The 23,733-nt window shown below is 40.4% G+C and overlaps 1 protein-coding gene across 1 annotated transcript; it reads right to left on the bottom strand.

Moving 5' to 3' along the window:
* Window positions 1–4,824: 4,824 nt before the first annotated feature.
* On the bottom strand, window positions 4,825–21,210 carry LOC132826205 (gonadotropin-releasing hormone receptor-like). Its single transcript, XM_060841868.1, has 3 exons — window positions 20,665–21,210; window positions 13,377–13,584; window positions 4,825–5,069 (listed from the first exon to the last, which is right to left on the bottom strand). Exons 1-3 carry the CDS (start codon window positions 21,208–21,210, stop codon window positions 4,825–4,827), a joined length of 999 nt encoding a protein of 332 aa, XP_060697851.1.
* Window positions 21,211–23,733: the final 2,523 nt, after the last annotated feature.

The raw sequence follows: 23,733 nt of genomic DNA, 5'->3' as shown, positions 1-23,733 counted from the left end.
TAAATGTAACTGGTATTGAGTCTTGCACAAATTAACATTCTGAGATACCTTATGTGAGTAATGTGAGGCATGACTTCGTGCAAGACAACCTTCTATCCATTGACTCCATCCATGCTTCTTGCTGCTTCAGAAAGACAGCCAACATCATCAAATATCCCTCCCACCCCTCTTCCATCGGGCAGAAGATACAACAGCTTAAACACACAGACTAACAGATTCAAGAACAGCTTCTTCCCTGCTGTTTATGGACTTCTGGATGGACCTATCAAAATTCAAATTTAACATTGACCTTGCTTTCTGTGCACCTTCTCTGCAGCCATAACATTGTATTCCACTCTCTGTTCTAATACCCTATGCATTTTGTATGTTATGATCTGCCTGTACTGTACGCAAAACAAATTTTTTTCATTGTACCTAGGTACATGTGACAATCATAAATCAAATCAAATCAAATTGAAGTGTAGAGTACTTGGGACAAATAAATGAGCCTCAACCTATATTTATGAAAGAAAGTTTACTCAACTAATGTCTGGGTCTGTTATAGGCAAATTGCTAAAGGTATGATGGACCAACAGTTCTATTAATGGTGCATTTTTCAATTACTAGGATGATAGTTGAGGACTTTCTGCATCTAGCATTTCTGATATCCCTGTCATGGTAGACTGAGTGAACATTAAATGAGATCAGGATTGGTTTGAAACAAAAAGTCTGTTTATTGCATAGCAAGGTGAACACACGGAGCAACAGACATGATCAGATACATGTTGTTCAACTGGCAAAACTTATCTATGCACACCTACATAAAAATAATGAACGTGCAACATTACACCAGCAAGCTGTGGGCACCGAGGTACAGATCACTGTTTGTGCATGGGCAGTAAGGTGGTTGTTTCTAATATTGGCTGGTATTCAGAACCTGGTGGGAGGAATTTGCTGGCTGGGGAAGAAGGTGGTAGTGGTAAAAGTGGTGGGGAGGTGTAGTGAGATCACCCTAGAGAATATCAATCGGGCTGGTAAAGAGCTGGAATTATTTTTGAGGCCCATCAGTCCTGTCTTACGCAGTGCCCATCAAAAAGTAAATATTGTTTGGTCAGTTTACTGACAGGACCCCACCCTATGCTTTAGGATCATAGGTTAGGATGGTGCATGGATGATACCAGCAAGTGGAGTTTGCACTAATAGACATTTTCTTTTGATATATTGGAGACTATGTGTATTATAGGATCTCTCAAATCATGACTTTTCTGCTCAAAAAGGTGAGTTCTCCCAAATGGTGATGGATGGTCTGCCAGGACAAGAGCCAGTAAATGGTCTGACACAATTTTGAAGGTGTTACTTCCCCGTTCTGATGGTTGGAATTAAAGTTAGTCTTCGTGCTTTCCACATGCTGAATCACCATGTCACATTTATATGCTATACACCTTCTTGTAGTTGCATTCCCTCGAGTTACTTTTTGCACCTTTTCATTTTGCAAGTTTTAATCATTACTAGGAAAGCAATAGGCTAGAATTTCAACTAGACCCAAAAATGGAGGCAACGGACATGTTGCATGGAAATGTTAGTGTAGTCCCATGGATTGAGTTAAGTTCAGATAAGATTTCCTACAGTGTGGAAACAGGCCCTTCTGCCCAACCAATCCACACTGACCCTCCGAAGAGTAACCCAACCAAACCCACTTCCCTCTGACTAATGCACCCCATACTATAGGCAATTTAGCATGGCCAATTCACCTAACCTGCACATCTTTGGACTGTGGGAGGAAACCGGAGCACCTGGAGGAAACCCACATAGACACAGGGAGAATATGCAAATTCCACACAGACAGTTGCCCAAGGCTGGAATCAAACCTGGGACCCTGGTGCTGTGAGGCAGCAGTAGTAACCACTGAGCCACCGTGCCACTGTAAAAAAAAAAGCAGCAATGGAATTATTTTGTCTACTTGTGGCTTCAGACCTGTTTGAGTGGACCTGGATCAGGCTGTGTGCCTGAGAGGCTGAGGGGTTATCAGAGGCAGGCAAGAATGCAGATTCAAGTTACAATCAATTATTTCATTGCGTGGCAGAGCAAATTCGAGGGGCTGAATGGTCTACTCCTGTTCCTCATTTTTATGTTCAAGTGGCACTTCAATATAGTAGTCATCTTTTAAAGAGATGTGCACACTGACTGCAGGAAACAGGAAATGATTCTGAAAAAGGGCTCACCATGTGATGAGGTTCCTACATTCCTAGATTCCTTGTAAACATTCTTGTAAATCTTTTCTGAACCCTTTTAGGTTTCACAACACCCTTGCAAAAGAAAGGTGACCAGAATTGTGCACAATATTCCAAAAGTGGCCGAACCAATGTCCTGTACAACCGCAACATGACCTCCCAACTCCTGTACTCAATACTCTGAACAATAAAGGAAAGCATAACAAACACTTTCTTCACTATGCTATCTATCTGTGACTCTACTTTCAAGGAACTATGAACCTGCACTCCAAGGTCTCTTTGTTCAGAAACACTCCCCAGGACCTTACCATTAACCATATAAATCCTGCTAAGATTTGCTTTTCCAAAATGCAACATCTTGCATTTATCTAAATTAAACTCCACTTGCCACTCTTCAGCCCATTGGCTCATCTGATCAAGGACCCGTTGTACTCTGAGATAACCTTCTTTGCTGTCCACTACACTTCCAATTTTGGTGTCTCTGCAAATGTACTAATTATACCCACCAAGCTCACATCCAAATCATTTATATAAATGAAGAAAAGCAGTGGACTCAGTACCGATCTATGTGGCACTCCACTGGTCCCAGGCCTCCAGTCTGAAAAGCAACCCCCTACCACCACCCTCTGTCTTCTACCTTCAAGCCAGTTCTGTATCCAAATGGCTACTTCACCCAGTATTCCATGAGGTCAAACCTGGCTAACCAGTCTCCCATGAGGGACCTTGTGCAGTCCTTAATGAAGTCCATATAGATCACATCTACTTCTCTGCCCTCAGCAATCTTCTTTATTACTTATTCAACAACCTCATTCAAGTTCATGAGATATGGGTTTCCATGCACAATCTAATCCTGAAGTGGAAGAAAAGGAGGTGTTGATAGGGCAAGAGATGATTCTCAGCTGTGGGTGACTGGCAAGGCAATGTTGCAAAGGGTTTCTTCATACTTATTCTCTTTTCCCCTTTTGCTTCCTGTTTCACATTGCACCCAGAAGATTATAAGATGCAGGAGCAGAAGTAGGTCATTCAGCCCATCAATTCTGTTCTACCATTCAATAAGATCATGGTTGATTATCTATTCCACTTTCCTGCTTTTTCCTCATAACTCTTGATTCTCTTACTGATTAAAGACCTGTCTTTCTCAGTCTGGAATATACTTAATGTCTCAGGCTTGACAGTGCTCTGAGTAAGGAGTTCCACAGATGCACTCCCATCTGAGAGAATAAACTTATCTTTATCTGTGTCTTTATGGGTGACACTTTATGCCAGACTATGACCTCTAGTCCTAGACTCTGTCACAAGGGAACAATCTCTCCACATTTACCCTGTCAAGTTCCTTAAAAATCTTGTAAATTTCAACAAGGTCACCTCTCATTCTTCTAAACTCCAATGATTACAGGTTCAACCCACTCTACCTCTTCCCATTAGTCAATTCTTCATTACCCAAGATCAGACCAGTGAACCATCTCTGGACTGTCTCCAATATCAATATATCTTTCCTTGGGTAATGCATACAAAACTATTCACAGTATTCCAGTGGTGGTCTGACTGGTGCATTGTTTGGGTGAGCAAAACCTCCTTACTTTTATGCTCCATTTCCTTTGAAATAAAAGTTAACATTCTATTTGCCTTCCCAAAGAACTTGGATACTGGCTTTTTGTGATTCATGCATGAGGGCTCCCAAATCCCTCTGTTCTGTAGCTTTCTGCAGCCTTTCTCCATTTAAATAATATTTAGTCTTCTATTCTTCCTGCCAAAATAATTAACCTCACACTTTCATCCTCCATATTTTTGCACACTCGCTTGACCTGTTATATATTCCTCTGCAGACACTTTGTGTTATCCTTGCCACTTGTTATCCCACACCTATTTTTGTGTCACCTGCAAACCTAATCGATAGTACATTTACTTATCACATTGATGTCATAAAATGCTCATCCAAGTACATTTTAAAAGTTGTTGCCTCTTTTGCCTTCCCAGATAATGCATTCCAGATTCCCACCATCTTCTGGGAGGAAATAACTTTTCCTCAAATCCACTCTCAAATCTCCTGCTTTTCAACTTAAAATTTGTCCCCTTCTTATTGACCCTTCTACAAAGGGGAATTGCTGTATGTTACCAACCCTGTAAGTACAATTTCGTCATTTAAGAAACATTTAGATGGGTACATGGACTGGGATGGGATAGGCATGGAGGGATATAGACCCAATGCAAGAAAATGGGACTAGTTTAAATTGTGAAAACTGGACAGTGTGGTTAAGTTGGGCTGAAGGGCCTGCTTTCATGCTGTAGACATCTATGACTCTAATTAATTGTGTGCATTAACCATCAATACATGAACTTTATGTGAGAAGATTGTTGTCACAACACGGACTACAGAAGTGCGGGACTATCACAATCTGACTGGTACGTCAACCAAAAATCTCATAACTCATAGCGTGCATGCTGGGACATTACCACAACATTATTGGTCTGTGTGCCATGGACATCACAGTTTTGTTAGGGCTGTGTGATTGAGCAGAGAAATGGAACTGAACTGCACAGAAATTGAAAGCAATAAAAGTTGAAGTGATTAACAATATATCATTAAAAGACAAATGTCACATTTACACGCACATTAAAGAGAAAAATACCCATATATTAATGGATCAAAGCAAGGATTTAGTAACCCAAAAAGAAATAAAAAGTGATTGACAGGATCAGGTAACTTGTGATGCAGATCACGATCAAACCAATACCAAATTCCCATCAAGTAGTATGGAGTCCAGCAGATCATGAATGAAGAGGCAAACGCTAATGTCATTTTTATTGTTTTCTTGCGAGCTGATGATAAGGTATTGCTGGATCGGTGCAGCTTCATCTCTGTGAAATAAATATTTAGAGAAATTTAGCATCATCGAGTAATGTGGAAATCAGCAATGAACACTAAGTTGCATGATATAGCAAATAGGACACAGAGATTTTCTATGGTTCTAAAGTAGCTTTGAGGAAGGATATTGCATAGTCCTGAGTGTGGGTCAACTAGAAGACAGCTGTTCTCAATAAAATCAAGAAGTTGTATCTTCTTGTCTGTCCATTTATTTTCACAGACTGCTCTATTCTTGCCAAAATGTTTCAGTGACATTATCCACCTCCATCCCTAATCTTGCACACAATGTAAGATTGTACAAAGGAAAGACAAAGAAAAATGGGATTTCTTGATGCTGTATATTGGTCTTTCATTTCTGGGACTCTGAATTCCTGGAGTACAAGTGCTGCATGGTTTACAAGGACAATATGTCAAGAGGAGTGGATATTTCCAAGGTGGTAAAGTAAAACGAATGATAATACACAAGCTGCTGATTATATGCCCACTCCCCTGACAGGCAAGTCTACGAGAGCTCATAATTAATACAATTCTATTGTTTTGCAATGCATTCTTGATAAATATCAACCCCAGAATGATCACAGTGTTCTGGATATTTTCTACAGTAATTTTGTTTCATATTATTTCAGGTATTTAGTCAATTCCGTTTTTATGTTATTACTGAATCTGTTTTCATCAGTCTTTCAAGCAAATGCATTCCAGATCACCATAACTCACCTCAAAAAAATTCCCTTTAGCTTCCTCTGCTTCTTTTCCCAATGATCTTATATTTTTACCTATTTGTTATCAACTCTCTGCTAATAGAAATTACAGTCTTGATATTAATCCACACACTTTTACTCCAGTAGGTGGGAAAAGAATTGAGTGTGTGGTTAAATGAAAGCAATGATTGCACAGTCTATCCCCAATCCAAAGCTCTGCTTCATGACTTCTAGCTATTAACAGGCAATTGAGTGTCCAGCTGTGGACAGGAACCTCATAAACATATTTAAGTTGGGTTCTAATGACATGTTGAGGAGAGGATTCCAGTGCATGGTAGAAAAGGCAGCAATGGAAGGCCTGTGTTCATTGAAATCTCTCCTCAACCAACAGGCATTGAAGTGTCTTTGATGTCTTGGAGAAACAATAATAACTTTGGCAACAGTAATGAGTATGGCTGTCCCACTGAGGAAATTCCATATCACTGGATTCTGTGGATCCTTCTGTGGCTGATGAGCCCAATCCGAGAGCAACATTTCCAACCATACATTTGGCAGGTATTTCCTGGAGGTGGGAGTGGTCCTTGGTTCTGAGATCACTGATATTCCTTTCACCAGTTCCTTTTCCCTACTTCCCCCTGCTGATGGATGTTCTCGAAGAATGATGTTCCTTCATACAGAAGCTTCCTACAAATCAGTTTCTTCTGCATGAGGGTTTCTAAGCTGTTGTATCGACATTACGTTTGATGAGGTAAGCCTATAGAGAGACTTTGAAGTACTTCCTTGGTCCTCCTTCCATTCGAATCCATTCTTTGAACCAAGGAAAGATGATTTGCCTTGCCAGTTGGAATTAAGGCATCCTAAGCACGTGGCCAGCCTAGAGGAGTTGGTTTCGGATGATCATGGCTTCTATGCTAATGTTAATGGCTGTTGATGTTAGGACGCCTGTCCTCCCAGCTGATATGGAGAATCTGTTTCAAAAAGCATTGATGGCCTTAAGGTGACATCAAAATGTTATCAGATTTCTGAGCCACATAGTAAAGTTGGAAGGATAACTAACTTATCTACAAGGATGAAGAGGTGGTGGGGACAGAACTGTGAGATCTGGAAATCCCTAGTTTTGGACCAGTACATGGGCAATGGTGTCTGATTCAGTCATTCCATTCTTGGAATAAGACCAGGAGAACGTTTCCACAGTCCTCTTTGGGATGCATTCCCCACACTCCACATGAGAAGGAATTGGTCAATGTACACAGCTCATTCCTGATGAAGAGCTTTTACCCAAAATATTGATTTTCCTGCTCCTCGGATTCTGCCTGACCTGCTGTGCTTTTCCAACACCACACTCTTGTACCATCACAGTCTGGCTGGGAAACTGCATCCAGTGGGCTCATCTACTGGTGGTCTGAAAATCAAAGTCAAACACAATCTTGGAAGCTAATTGTCTGAACCTTCACGGATAACAAACAAAACAGTTGAACTATCCATATTGCCTGTGAACTCAGGCACTTCAACATTGATATCACTTCCCTGGGGAGACTTGAAGAGTAGGTGAAGGGCAACCGAGGTGGTAGTTGTACCTTCATCTGGACAGGAAAACCCAAGGATCAATCCAGGACAGCAAATTGGATTCGCTATCAAGAATTAACTTGTTAATCTACTCTCCGAGCTCACTGTTAGCATCAACATCACCCTGTTATTCTCTGTTTACAACTTGCCAAAAACCAGCAGCCAATCCGTGAGTGCCTATACTCCAACCCTTGATGGAACAATCATATCAGACACTCCAGATGACATAGACAAATTGCTGATGTCTTTAGAGTCCTCAAAGAAGGCGTTATTCCATCTGGACTTGGGCAGCTATGCTGTCACTGTGATGGTTAAAGTAACTACTTCCCATGATTTGTATTGCTTGTGGTTCCAGGCTGAAACAGTAAATGTAACATGGGTGTTACACTCTGCAGCTCACACAGAAGCAGATGGGTAACTGATAAATTATTTTCCAGGGCCAGAGGTATGTATTATTTTTTAAAATTGAGGTTTCTATCTTGGACTTCTGACTGATACAGGGCAGCATAGATTGGATGTACTTAGCAATCAGAATAGGCTAGTAGCATTTATGAACAGCAAGAACTTCCAATCCCTCAATGTTTGCCAGTTTACAATCAGACGTATGTGATTCTCAGAAAGTTATCGTGACTCCTCCTTACTATGACAGTCAAATATCCCCATGGGTTTTTGCCCAGGCACCAAGCAAAGGAGATTACTACTGAGTGACAAGGGGTATGTCTATATAACTGTAGCTCTTGTCATCTCTTCAAAACTCTTTGCCATGGATCTTGAGGAGCTAGATTAGTATTTGCTGATATCAATTACCATTGCTCATCTTTCTTGGAAGAAGTTGTTAACCTGAAGCCAGAGGCTATTGCTTGAAGTACACCATTCTGAATTAAGTATGGTTGACCAGGTCACATTTGCGCTCTCTTTCTGTCACTACATGCCATACATGTGTGGAAAGATTTGCATATTCATAATCAACCTACTTTAGTGCATTAGGAGCTCATCATCTTTGACTATCAAATACTGGAGTGGGACTCAAATCTGGGACTTCTACCGCTGAGGCAGAGATGTTACCCAGTGGTGACATAAGACCTCCTAATATTTGGCGACACTCCCCACTCATTGGCAGAAAAGGTACAATACCAGATGCATCAACCCGCAATATATAACCAAGCAAACTAAAGAAAAGCTAAGTTAATGTTCAAATGATTTGACAAGTCCACAGGCTCTTTGTCATATTCCATCATCCTGCACAACATAGTTCAACAAGAAGTTTTGCAAGTTTTGGATGATGAAGTCTCATGACTCCACATCCAGTAAGATGGATGATGAGCATGGAGAGAATGGAGATCTGACTACCCTCTTGCTAGAATGAATTGCTGTCTACAAGATAAAAATTACTGCAATAACATTTATGTCCATGTACACCAACCTCAGGGCACAACTGTTTCCCTGACCACTCTAACCCCTCACACAATCAATCATGTCCCCTTCATTGTACAAGTCTAAAATCATTCAACTTTTGAGATTCAAAACATCTCTTGATTCTGAACACCCATTAAACTAAAGCCTGATTGTTAATTCTGATATTCAGTCACTGGAAAAATATGAGTTGCAAAGTCAACACAAACTATTGTACTTCACCAGTCAAGGGATCAAAACAAACTGTGCTGACCCTGTATAATCTATTTATTTGTTTTGTATTCCTGCCACTTCGATGTATGCTGCTCAATAGCCTCAGCAGTGGAAGTATACTGTGCCTCTATCTTAGTTATGAGATGTTCTAGATTTTGGAGCCTGAGGCACCTTTGCTACCAACTCCAGCTGTGTCTGTTCAGGGGAAGTTTGGTTGAGCTGGAGTGGAGTCACCCTGTTGGATATTGTCTGAGAATGATAATGGATGAGATGTGCCCTGGGAAGTGTCATCCATTCCCTCACCCATTTGGTCATTGACTCTCCCAAATCACAGACAGTCCCATCTATCTGAATAATGGATGCAACTAATGTGCTGGTATCTGCAGTTGTTTGAGTGGTACTGATGCCATGTGACAATATACGTATGAGCCCTTCTGAGTCATCATCATCCTCTCCCATCAGGGGCTCTTGATGTTTTCATGATAGAAGAGAGAAGAAAGTGTTAGTATTAACTGACAGAAGTTTGAACATGTTGATTTTTAGGTGAAAGACTTTAATGTATTGGTAATGTTCCTAGCTAGTTGTTATGTGGGAGATGTGAGTATGAAAGATTAGTGCTGACCCCTTTCTTTGCTGAATTGCCAGTCCTCACATGTAGCACTAGGTCTCTAGGAATGATTCTGTATAATGTTTACATTCTCATGGATGGAGTGCTTATGATGGTTGTAAGAATCAGGTAATTGTAAAATAGATGTACATCGCAAGCCTTTGATGATTGGGCTGTCATTTCTGGAAGTGTAATGACAATAAATGGAGATGACAGCAGTCAAAACTGATGAGGTGAGGCTTGGAGTCGCTGGCACTGATAGAAAGGAAACAGGAGATGAGTGTATAAAAGGAGGGCAGATAGGAGGATGTGCATTGAATCAGTTTCATTTATCCTAATGGAAGTGCTGCAGGAGTGAAAAGACATAGTGAGAGGGACTGTATTGCAGGAAAAAAATAGCTGTGTTCTCACTTTTCCTAACCTGGTCAGGTCATTAGATGGCTTGGAGCACTGAATCCAAGCCTTTAGGATGACATTCATGCTGTTCAACGTCTCTGACAGCTCCAAAAGAACCTCTTGTGGTTACACTTGGTGTCCTTCATCCACTGACTGAGAACAACTCCTCCCCTCTGCTCCTGACTGTCCCCAGCAGCCAGACCATTATGTATCTGAAGATCTTTCTCTTCTTCTATTCATCCTTTAACTTCCTGGTTTATCTATTACGATGAAAACCAACAAACCTCCTCCTCTATTTCCACTGAGAACTGAGCCTTTTAAACAGTTGAGGGGAAATTGCGTAACCTGCATTTGCATTCAGTCAACTTTTGTGCAGAACATGTGCAAAATCTGGAAGCAAAATGATAATGAGACAACTTTGTTAAAATTGGACATTTCTACCTGATCTTGATGTTGTACACTTCTTGCATGTTATTCCACACAACTCCCTAATCATTCTGTATTCATGTCTCCTCAGTAATATCATGTAGGAGAAAGTGAGGACTGCAGATGCTGGAGATCAGAGCTGAAAAATGTGTTGCTGGAAAAGCGCAGCAAGTCAGGCAGCATCCAAGGAGCAGGAGAATCGACGTTTCGGGCATAAGCCCTTCTTCAGGATTCCTTATGTCCGAAACGTCGATTCTCCTGTTCCTTGGATGCTGCCTGACCTGCTGCGCTTTTCCAGCAACACATTTTTCAGATCAGTAATATCATGGCCAATATCTTTTTCCAACTTCTCATAATTTAGAACAGCTCTAAACAAGTTTCCTTCTAACATCCTATGCTCCAAGGAGAATAATCCTAGTTTTTTTTAGCTATACCACAACACCAAAGTTCATCATCTTTGGCCAGGTTGTCATAAATCTATTCTCCATTATCTCCAAGGCTTTTGAATACTTTGTAGAATGTGGAGAATTGAACACAGTTGAGGTCTAAACAATGATTTATAAAATTCTAGCATACCTTAACAGAACAAAATAAAAAATTATGAATCTTTGGATCATGGAATACAGCCCTTTGTACCTGTGCTAACTCTAGGAAAATTACTTCATTAGTCCTATGTACTTGTTCTCACTCATAATTCTGAAATTTTGCTTTTCTTTCAAGTATTTATCTAATTCTTGGTTTAAGTCCTTAGGTCTACTTACTTGCTAAAATAAAAGTGAGATTTTGAATACATTCATCAAAACTCTCCCTGCTCACTGTTGATCCAATTCATCTGCTTTTTAAACACTCCAAGGCTCAGCTACAGTTTTGCTTACTAATGAATAATTTTAATCCACTTGGACCTTTTAACTTAATGAAGTTAGCCTTCCCCCAGTTAAATAGTTTTAAACATGTGAGGGTTGGTTGGCTCAGTTGGCTGGATAGCTAGTTGGTGCTGCAGGACCCCAACAGCATGGGTTTAATTCTGGCACTGTTTGAGGTTACTATGAAGGTCTCATTTTGTCAACCTTGTCCAAGGTGTGGTAAGCCTCACGTTAAACCACCACCAGTTGTCTCTCTTTAAGGACTACTGCAATGTTATTTTTACACTTGATTGTACCTTGTTCTTTTCCATAGCTTTTCTAAACGAGATGTTTTTTGATTCAACCATTGCACTTTTTCTGAAACGTTGCTCAATTTGCCTTCCTTCATGCTCCAAAACTAATTCTAGTACATCACATTCTTTCTGATTGGGATGAAAACATATTGATCAGAAAAAAGTTATCTGATACAGATTTTAGGAATTCTGTCCCTTTACTATCTTTTACACTATTACAATCCCAGTTTATTAGGGTTATAGAATTCAAGAATGCAATTTTTCTTTAAGTAAAAAGAAACATCCTCTATTCTGTTTGGTCTGTTGGACTAGTTTTCATGGTCTCAGGTGGTTAGAGAGGAAATTTAGGCTAGGTTTAAACCCATTGTTTTGTCTCTCCTAGGTGGTCTCCTGGTACTGATTGGGATAGCGAGTGTCGGTTTTTTTATACATAAGACACTACCACCATGAAGGGCAGCCTGGATAGAATGATAAGCCTTTTCATTCCATCATTTTCTGTATGTCTGATAGAAATTTCTGTGATCAACACCATTATATTTAAGCCTCATTTGAAGAAAAACAAATGTTTTATATTCTTTGTCTCATTGTGCTGGTTGCAAGTATTTCCAGAATCTGCTGGAATGTGGAAAATGTTGCATTGTTCTAAAAAAGAACTTACTGTCCCTCAACTTGCCCTGACCCTGCAAATTTGAGCAAGATCATGTGACATTGCATCACCTCCTGTGATGATGTATATTGTCTCATTAATATATCACAACCCATATACAGAGGAACCTCGATTATCCAAATATCAATTATCCGAATTTTAGATTATCAGAAGATCTCAAGGTCCCAACAGAAACATTACATCTTTTGTTTACAATGATTAAAAGTGAACTTGGGTAACTGAAATGCTGCTGAGAACAGTCCTGGACATCGATGGGAGTCCAGGCACTGTATACAATTGACTGACCTCTCTCTTATGTCTGTGCGTCTGTGTTGTGTGCGTGTGTGTGTGTCCTATTTTGATACTCACCCGTAAAGGCAGCAGCAGTCTTACTGTTGATGTCCAGTCCAGCTGCCCCGGGGGTGGGGGGACCTGACGGGGGTGAAAGGGTGTGCAGACAAGGGGGTGCGGGCAAGGCGGCCGGGTCAGATGGGGGATAGTGGAGTTGGAAAAGGTTGTGGGGAAGGAATGGACGAGGACGAGGGCCGGGGGTGGAATTGGATGGGCTGGTGGAGGGGGAACAGGCAAGGGGCAGATAGGGGTAGAAGTGGATGGGGCTGGGGACGGGGTTGGACGTGGCTGGGGGCTGCATCATGGGGGCTCACGCACAATGTGCTGCTGCCTAGTCTCCTGAACGGGAAGCAGACTTAGTAAGTGCTCACTGTGTCAATCCCATTGCACTGGTGGGGGATGAGGGGGTAGACTTCAGCCATGCTGCAGGTGTCTTACACACAAGGGTGTGTCTCTGCTCAGAAACAAACCCTGAGACAGAGAGAGACGGAGCAAGGCAGGCAGACCGAAGAAAAAGGAAACTTCAGAAAACTCCAAGCCCCAGAGGAGAGGCATTGAATCGATTAACAAAATAATCAGTTATCTGAATGAAGTAGTGCCTTCCCATCTCATTCGGATATTCGAGGCTCCTCTGCATTCCAATGATGAACTACTTCTTTAATTTATTATACAGCCATTAATTTACTTTGATCTGATGTATTATATATTTTAATCCCAGAAACGTGATTGGCATTAAATACATTACGCCTTTTTTTCTGAATTAGAAACATATAGGACTACTTCGATAGTCGGTGACTAGAAAGTTTTCTTAACGTATTTGAAGCGTACGGTTATCTTTTGGGTTCAGGACGCTCGTCACAGTGATGATTATTCTGGAATTGCAGATCAGCATGATGAACAGAGGGATAACAAATAGAAATCCAAAGGTGAAGAGGTTGTAAAGTTTCTGGTCCAACTCTCCATGAAAGCTCTCAAGGGTCGCACACTGCGAGAAGGGGTACGGTTCTGAGTAATGGACCATTTTGAACAGGAATAGCTACAAAAGAATAAGGAAAGAAAACACAAAGTCAAAATCAGCCATTAAAAAGAATACAGTGCAATTCCTGACATTTGTTTTCTGGTTATGGGCAAGATTTGTATTTATCATCTCTCCCTTAATTACTGCAGAATAAGGTAACCCACCTTTTTGAACTTTTGACGTCAATGTGGTGAAGCTGCTCGCTTGTTTTATTCTGAGTAGCTTGTCAAGCCACTTTGATCAAGCATATTGGTGTGGGGTCACAAGCAGGCAGATTCCTTTCTCACGCTCTTAATTGGGGCAAGAAGGACATGGTGGCACTTTAACTATAATTCTCATGTCTCTATGACAAATAAAGCCAACAATCTTATAAGATACTTGGTAGTACAGAACTTTAATATTGTTGACAAAGGATATATTTTGTTGATGCTTTTCATCTTGCACTCAAAAGAAAAATGCACAAGAAATACCAAAGTAAAGGGAAGACAGCATTTAAACTGTAGGAGGTGTTGGCAAGTAGTCTATGAATGTGAGAGGTATTGTCATGTGTAATGCACCCATTAATGATGATGCACAGTTAACTGCCAAACTTTGCTTATTCAGTTACAGCCAAATTTTATTTTAAATCTTAGACCCACAGGTTAAGTTTGATTTTGTAAGCATTGCCCTGAGAAATGAACCACAGAATGGCTGTCACCGATTTTTTTTTGCATTGAAACAGGCACAGTGTGTGTACACTTTCTTCCTGTATGCAAAAGATCCAAGACCTGTGTATTAAGCTTCCAGTACCCTCAAGTGCATCATCTAGCAAAGCTATTCATGTGTTTGCATGATTTAATATATCTGTTCGCAACTTCCATGCTATGAAGTCTGTTTCTAACCTCTGTATTTTAAAATTACTTTTACATTAGATTAGATTAGATTAGATTAGATTCCCTACAGTGTGGAAACAGGCTCTTTGGCCCAACTAGTCCACACTGACCCTCCGAAGAGTAACCCACCCAGGCCCATTTCCCTCTGACTAATGCACCTAACACTATGTGCAGTTTAGCATGGCCAATTCACCTAACCTGCACATCTTTGGATCTGCACCCGGAGGAAACCCACACAGACACAGGGAGAATGTGCAAACTCCACACAGACAGTCACCCAAGGCTGGAATCGAATCTGGGACCCTGGTGCTATGAGGCAGCAGTGCTAACCAATGAGCCACCATGCCAAGTTTCATATCAACTGCACAACATTAAAATCAGAGCCTGCATAACCATATCCAGCTTATTCAAATATTTGACCCCACTGTATTATTTCCATTTCTCTGAAAAACAACCATTCACCACTTTGAGCCAAATTTCATTTCCTGTCGCTGTCTCTTTAATCCAATGGCGATAACTTTGCTAATGCGTTTGTCATGAAAAGTTGAAGTCGATTAAGTTCTGACCTGAACAACCTGGTATTTCAAGTTCAACTGTAATGCCTTCATTGAGTAGGAGAGATTTTGAGGGGACAGGGCAACCAGCTTTAGTGGAGCTGTACTTCAGCAGGACTAAATGTTTTCCCATAAGGATAAAGGATCGGAAAATCTGGGAGGAAAGATAAATGGAGTGTATGTTGAATTCATAAGCATATCTTCACCACAACAACTGTAAAGCTCTATCGTGGTGGGTGGAGACAAAATGCCAGGTTACAATGCCTCTTCAGGAGTTTGGTGCAGGCTCGATGGGCTGACTGGCCTCTATCTGCACTGTGCGGTTCTATGATGATTCCAGGTTATTGCAGGAATGGAAGAGATCACAAAGATAGGGAAGGGAGATACCAAATGAGAGATTTAAATACAAACGTTAGAAATTTTCATTCACACATCTTGGGTCAGGTAATTAATTAAAGTCACTGAGTACATGGTGATGAACAAACATGGCTTGGTGTAAATTAGGATATGAACAGCAGCGATTTGGATGACCTTAAGTTTGCAAAGGGTAAAAGATGGGTGGAAAGCTATGAAATGTGCAGTCTCAAAAAAAAACAAGCACAGAAAATAGGTAGCAGCAGATGGGCTAAGACAGAGACAGCAACATTTTGGAATTGGAAATAGGTGCTCTTTGAAATCTAAAAAGAAGTGGAGTTGGAAGCTAAACTCAGTGTCAAATAGGATGCTCAGGTTGCAAGGAGTATGGTTTGGCCTCAGAAGAGAGAGATAGTAGGAACAGAATTGTGACCAGAACTGAGGAAGGGCTAGGCAATCTTCTCAATATTTAATTGGAGACAAATTTGGGTAATCAGGACTGGAAAAACAGTTCGCAGATCAGAGGTAATGGAGGAACCACTGGGGTGGAGGTGGTGATAAAGGTAGCACAGACTGTACCATTCCCCAAAAACATGGCATTATCGAAAAAACATCTTTCTCATTGATTCCTTAATGACGCTACAAGATTATGCAGCAAGTTGCTGAAAACATAGGAGGCACAGGTTTTGTTATATTTATTACATAGATCCCAGAGAAGCAGTGTAACTTTAAGATGGTTAGATGACTTCACACCATGTTACATTCCAGCTTCACTTCGAGGGATTGCAGTTTGATATATACTAATTGCAAGCAGGTTACTGTTTGGTCTTATATAGCCTGTAAGAACAGAACCCAGAAACGTGCAAGTCTGAGATCTCAGAACAGTGTAAATAGATAGGTTTTTTATCATAAAGTCAAGATGGCTGTCTCAACAAGAACCCAGTCTTCATGACAAGGACTAACACATAGGGAACATTCAGTCCGTATCATATTGAGACTGGTGTTTTACCTAGAAACCAGAGTATCTTTGCTGAGTTAGCTGAAATAAGCTGATTTCAGCGCTAGACTTGGTGGCAGTAGTACATAATCTTTACCAACATTATGAAAGGAAAAAGACATATTAAAACAATTTTTATTTTGTTGTCTCAACTGTTGTATACAGTTGAGGCCATATGTTTTCTTTCTGAAAACAACTTAATCACGATAAGTAACTTGTGATTCATTGTGTTGTGAAATAGAATTGTTTCCTTTTTCCAATTATCTCACTTAGGTATTTGTGAATGGGTCTGTCAAGTTCATGAATATTGATCACAATGCTTTCACTGATACCAATTAAAATCCAGAGGAGTTTCCTACCTAACACCATTGTGGCAGAACCTTTGGTACATGGAATTGCAAAGAGGCTGACCATCGAATTCTGATGAAAGGTCATCAAACTGAAATGTTAACTGTTCTTCTCTCTCTGCTGATACTACCAGACATGTTTAGTAATTCTAGCAGTTTGTTTATTACAAAAATGGGGTGTTTGTGCCAACTGTCCATACCATTGTTTATTCTCCACACAAGCCTCCTCTTATCCCTCTTCATCTAATCCAGAGATACCTTAGAATTCTTTCTCCCACATGTAATTATCTTGCTCACCTTTCAATGCTGAGAGTGTGTTGCTGGAAAAGCACAGCAGGTCAGGCAGCATCTGAGGAGCAGGAGAATCGACCTTTCGGGCATAAGCTCTTCATCAGGAAGGTTCCTGCTGAAGGACTTATGCCTGAAACGTCGATTCTCCTGCTCCTCGGATGCTGCCTGACCTGCTGTGTTTTTCCAGCACTACACTCTCAACTCTGATCTCCAGCTTCTGCAGTCATCACTTTCTCCATCTTTCAATGCACCAATACTAATCATCTCCAAATTCCATATCCTAACCATCTTTGAGTAAGGAGGATTCTTCTGAATTACCAGTTGAGTTGATTGCAGACAACCTTATATTTTGGACAGCTTCTAGACAAGTGAAAATGTCTATATGATCAAACCCTTTTATAATGTTAATCAGATTAGCTCTTAGTCTTCTCTTTTCTAGACAAGGGGCAAAGCATTTTCAGTCTCTTTCCTGTTCTGATGCTATCCTTATAAATTTGTCTATAGCACCTGTATTGCCTCTATGCTTATGATATGCAAATCAGAACTGTGCCAGCTACTTCAAGTGTGGTATAATCTAGTTTCTGAATAACTTCTCTGCTATGTCATTCTATCCCTCCAGAAATTAAGCTTGCGATTTGATTATATTTTGCATGGGCTTATAAATCAATACTGCTGATGTTAAAAAAGCCGTACCACATCTCGAACCCATTCAGATTATTTTGCTTGAAGAAATATGTGATCTCTTTATTCCTTCTACTGAAAAAGGGTTGCTTCACACTTATCTACATTAAAATTACTTCTGAACAAGCAAACCTGGAGCAGGACTAGCCTCTCAGTCCCTCAAGCCTGCTCCACCATTCAATAAGGTCAAGGATAATCTGATCATTCCACACTCCCACTCACCCTTATACTTTTTGTGAATCGATCTACCTTAAGTGTTCAGAGATTCTGCTTCCATAATGGTTTCAGATGGGATTCCAAATAGTCATGACTTTCTATAAGAAAAAAAATCTCTTTACTCTTAAATTTGTTTCCCCTTATTTTTGAAATCCTAGTCCTCCACGGGAAAATATATATTCCACCTGTATCTCATCAAGATTCCTTAGAACCTTACCTGTTTCAATCAAATTATGCCTTGTTTTTCTAAATTCTAATGAATACAAGCTTGTGATCTGTTCAGCCATTCCTAATGAAACAACCAGACCAGTTCCAGTATTGGTCTTGTACTTAATTTGTATTCCAATTACATTAGTTTGCTATTCTACAAGTTTATTAATGATTTCTTATAGTTTCTTGAAGTCTTCCTCCCTATTAACTGTACTCCCAGTTTATGATCATTTACTAATTTTGAAACTGTGTTCTGATTTTCAAGCTCAGATTGCTTATATAAATTGGAAATAACAGTAAACACAGCTGGTCCTCTAACTCTACTTGTTTTGACTTTAGTCATGAATCTACTGTTTGGAACAGGTCACTAGAACTTTTGAGAATCTGCGCATGTTTCACATACTGCATTGTCATTGTTCTACTCATTAGGTTACCTACTAAAGAGTTCAATATGCTGTTATTTTCCCAGTGAATCAACAAAACATATCTGTTTGAAGAGCTGTCAAAAATTTGAATCAGTCGTACATACTGCATTAAGCTTGTCCTTCTCAGAAGCAAAATACAGTGGATGATGGAAATCTGAAAGTATTTGGAAATACTCAGCGGGTCCAACACTATCTGTAGAAAGCAACAGAGTTAATGGAGTGAAGAGCTTTATAGTGGTGAGCTCTGAGATGGGAGGGCTGTCATTATAGGCAGGGGTGTGTGGAGAGGATCCTTGACAGGATGAGTCAATGATGCATTGTCCTAGAATGGGAGGTTTCCCTTGAGCAGCCCGGAGGCACATTGCCAGCTGTTGTACAGAGGCCATCTGGGAGTTTGAGTACTTGAGGGTGTAGTGAGGATTTTACAGTACCACTAACATTTTACCAGAAGCAGCATGACCTCTCCACTGTGGAGGCTGTCATCTCCAGGTAGGCACAAGGTTGGGGGGTGGTGGTGGTGGTGGTGGTGGTGAGGGGCTGGGCGGGTAGGGGGGTGTGCAGTGAGGGCTGCTATCAAGATAGACCACATGCGTGACCCAAATGGTTCTGCAGTAGGCATTTCACTTTCTCTCAATCCAGTTATGTTGCTGGACTACATCTACCACCCCCACCCCAGGATGTTGATGGTGTGGATTCAACAATGAGGTAGTTTTATTGCTTCTTGGAGATAGTTGTTGCCTGGCACTTGTTTGGCATAATTGTTTCTGGGCGATTCTGAATATTGCCTGGGTCTGCTGCACAGTTGTGTTTGTGGAAAATGGAAGAAAGCTGCTTGGAGGTTAAGGGGAAAAGATCTTCAGGGAAGATGAGCTAAGTGATGCTTGCCTTCCTCTTACTTATACATTAGATTTAATAAATTTGATCAAACATAATCCCTCATGAAATCTGATAGCTATATTTTCATTTTTGAAACAGATTCCATTATCGCTCCTACCAGTGATTTGAAATTAAAGGGACTTATACAAGGGGATGTCAGAGGGGTGTGGGTTGCTCTTCGGAGGGTTGGTGTGAACTTGTTGGGCCGAAAGGCCTGTTGCCACACTGTAGGGAATCTAATCTAAAAACTTGCTTTTAAATACAGGAATTACACCAGCTGCCTGCCACTCCTTTTACATACTTACAGTGCCTCAATTATCTCTCCCTTTCCTTAATATCAGTAAATGCATTCCATCCAGCACGATGGATTTATCCTTTTGAAGTTTGATAAGGTTATTAATTTTCTTTCCCCTTTCTACTAGCACTGTACCATTCACTATCATTTCCCTAAGCAATTTTGGAATGGTAAAATAATAGCTTTTCTTGAAATTCCCATATCTTAAGAGTTTTATAATGAACCGATTGGAGTGTGTTTGATGTGAGAAATTGTCTATTATAATAGATCTGAGTAATCTAGCATAAGTAATTCAGTTGTATTTAGTGATCTGTATTTCACTGTATTTGTGAAGGGACAGAGAATTGTACTTGGTCAAAGTTATAAAAGCCCAACTCCTGGGCTAGCTGGAAGGTCAATGAATGGTCCAGATTCATTTCATAGTCTGTGCTATTAGCTGATTTGCGATTGTTGAGCTTGAGGCCTTACAACTGGCATAGGTTTCCAGGATTAATAATATGAAATCACCCAAGGATGCTTGTCTGGATATAACCTGTTAACTGTGCTGGTGCATGTGTAGATGTGGGTGAATCAGCCGAATGTGATCTCTAGCTATACACATAAACAAATATTGTGTGTGTAATGTAACATACAGCTTTTCATGGAATTTCAATCAAGAAATGTAGTCAATAATCTCAGTACAGTACAGAGTTTACAACATTAGAGGGAAAATAAACAAATAAGGTAAGGTTGTGAATAGATATAGGCGAAGCACTGTGGATGCTATAATAGACTTAATCTGACTGACTGTTTTCAGCAATTTGATGATAACTATCAGATATAAAAGCTGGAGTTAAATCTTAAGCATACAAAAGTTAACTTCAGAAACAGCTGATAATATTTATAGCTACAACAACAGAGCTTAAAATGTCCATAATGTTTTCTAACATTGCATACAGTAATGATTATTAAAAACATGCAAATTAGTATAGAATTCACACCTGAGGTAAAGCCAAGACCACGCTGAAGAACCAAGCTATCGTGATCATACACTTCCCAGTGTTGACACATTCAGTTGCACTTTTCAAGGGTTTAGTAATCGCCAGACATCGATCCACACTGATCACCACTACCATGAAGGCAGGGCAGTACATGGAGAAGAGTTTGAAAAAGTTTAGGACCTTACAAAGGAATTCGCCACCGTACCATTGGACTGTGATGTTCCAGGTACCATCCATTGGCATAACAATCAGAGTCTGCAGCAGGTTGGCGGCTATGAGGTTCTTGAGTAGCAACTTGAGCCGTGATCCCTTTTTCTGATGCTGCTTGGTTAGCTTCACCAGGAAATGTATGTTGCCTGCAATGGACAGGATCATGAGGAAGAAGGTGATGGCCACTCTAATCACACCTGAAATGGTCAGTGTTGGTAATTGTAAGGAATGGTTAAACATGTTTGCTGCCATGCTGTCATTGAGAGGAAAGAACAAATCTTCTCTGAATTCCACGTAGCTTCCTGCAGTGTCATTCTTCTGGGAGATGAAAGCCATGGTCTTAGGAGCAGGAAAATGAATCTAACTACGTCTACCTGAGAATGACCAACTGTTAGTTCCTGTTTCTTCCTCTGCGCCTGCAACAGTCTGGCAAGGTTGAAATTCAAGCACAGGTAAGTATGATCTGTCACTAATGTTTATGAAATACTGATAATGATCAGAGCATTTAATCCGTCCACAAAAGTGTGCAGCACATTTGACTTTATTTCCTTGCAGTACTGATTTGGTCCTCACAGTAAAATATGTTTCTGCCTCAGTTCATTATTTTAAATTTGATCCTATTAGTCTATCTCCAAAATGTAAGTCTGCTTTTAGTTTTATTGATAATAGCTGAAGTCAACAACTACGCACTCTCAATTCAACACGCAATATTCAAAATATTGACAAGATATGTACTATAATGGAAAAGGAAAGGAATAGAGCATATTTTGTTTAAAAAATGTATTCGCAAATAAGTTTAATTAAAAGAAAATAGAATTCTGTTCTTCATTCATTTAAAATGCTCCTATTTCCAGAACAAATAAAATAGCTGAGAAATAATTTTATGATTTGACTCTTGTGTCAAAATGGGAGGAAGTGAGTCAGACCATTTGAGGCTACTTTTATTCCTGCCATAGTTGGTCTCAGAGAGATTTGCAAGGAGAGGTCAGGTCCTGTGAGTTGGGGTGCAATATGAGAGATAGGCTGTTAAGGCTGAAGTGTGTGGATTCTTCTCAGGATAAGGAACAGCAAAGGTCTGTCGCAGTTCTGACTATGGTTTTGTATAACTGCAGCATAACATCTGCATCCCTATGCTGCAGCCCTTTAGATATGAGGGCCAGCATTCAATCAGCCTTCTCAATTATTTTCTGCACCTATTTGTGGCATTTTAAAGAGTGATGCTCCTGAATCCCCAAATCTTTTTGAATATCCACTGTAATTAATTTTATGCATTTAAAAAAATACCCTGATCTATGCTTTTTCAGTCTGAAATGTTATGAGAATACAGGGTGACTTGGACAGGCTAGGTGAGTGAACGGATGCATGGCAGATGTAGTTTAATGTGGATAAATGTTTGGTGGCAAGAACAGGAAGGCAGATTACTATCTAAATGGGAGTCACGTTAGGTAAAGGGGAAGTACAACAAGATCTAGGTGTTCTTGTACATCAGTCAATGAAAGCAAGCATGCAGGTAGAGCAGGCAGTGAAGAAAGCTAATGGCATGCTAATGGCCATCATAATAAGAGGAATTGAGTCTATGAGCAAGGAGGTCCTTCTGCAGCTATACAGGGCCCTGGTGAGACAGCATCTGGAGTATTGTGTGCAGTTTTGGTCTCCAAATTTGAGGAAGGACATTCTGGCTATTTAGAGAGTGCAGTGTAGGTTCACGAGGTCAACTCCCAGAATGGTAGGACTATCATATGTTGAAAGATTGGAGCAACTGGGCTTGTCTACACTTGAGGTTACAAGGATGAGAGGGGATCTGATTGAGATGTAAAAGATTATTAAAGGATTGGACACTCTGGAGGTAGGAAGCATGTTTCTGCTTATGGGTGAGTCTAGAACCAGAGGACAGTTTAAAAATAATGGGTGGGCCATTTAGAACAGAGTTGAGGAGAACCTTCTTCACCCAGAGGGTGGTAGATATATGGAATGCTCTCCCCAGAAGGCAGTGGAGGCCAAGTCACTGGATACTTTCAAGAAAGAGATGGATAGAGCTCTTAAAGGTAGTGGAATCAAGGGTTACGGGATAAGGCAGGAGCACGATACTGATTGTGGATGATCAGCCATGATCATAATGAATGGTGGGCCTGGCTCAAAGGGCTGAATGGCCTACTCCTGCACCTATTGTCTATTAAAATAGAAAACTTCACACTTGCATATTTTAAAATCCATCTGCCACAGTTTTTCATATTCACTAAGGTGATCAATATCCTGTTGTAATTTGATGCTGTTATTAACACTGTCTACAATGCTGCCCAAATTTGTGTCATCAACAAATTTGGATATTTGACTCTTTATGCCATCATCCAAGTTGTTAATGAATATTGTGAATAATTGATGCTCCAAGACAGATCCATGTGGACTACCATTAGCCACATCCTGACAATTTGAAAACTTAGGAGAAAGTGAGGACTGCAGATGCTGGAGATCAGAGCTGAAAATGTGTTGCTGGAAAAGCGCAGGTCAGGCAGCATCCAAGGAGCAGGAGAATCGACATGATGGGCATGAGTCCTTCTTCAAGGGCAATTTGAAAACTTACCCATTATTCAACCTCTCTGTTGCCTGTCATTCAACCAATTTCCAATCCATGTCAGTAATTTCCATGGAATTCCATCTTAGCTAATAGTCTCTTGTGTGAGACTTTATCATAAGGCTTCTCAAAGTCCATTTAAGCAAAGTCTATCAACCACCTTTGTAACCTCTTCAGTTTTTTTTCAGGCATGATTTACCCTTCGTGAATTCATGCTGATTTTTTTCCAGTGAGTCGCACTAGTCACGCTATTGTTTATTTAGACTCCAATAATTTCCTCACCACGG

The sequence above is a fragment of the Hemiscyllium ocellatum genome, chromosome 2 (genome assembly GCF_020745735.1).
Source record: "Hemiscyllium ocellatum isolate sHemOce1 chromosome 2, sHemOce1.pat.X.cur, whole genome shotgun sequence".
In the NCBI taxonomy this organism is placed as follows: Eukaryota; Metazoa; Chordata; class Chondrichthyes; order Orectolobiformes; family Hemiscylliidae; genus Hemiscyllium; species Hemiscyllium ocellatum.
This window is presented reverse-complemented; position numbering and strand designations above follow the sequence as displayed.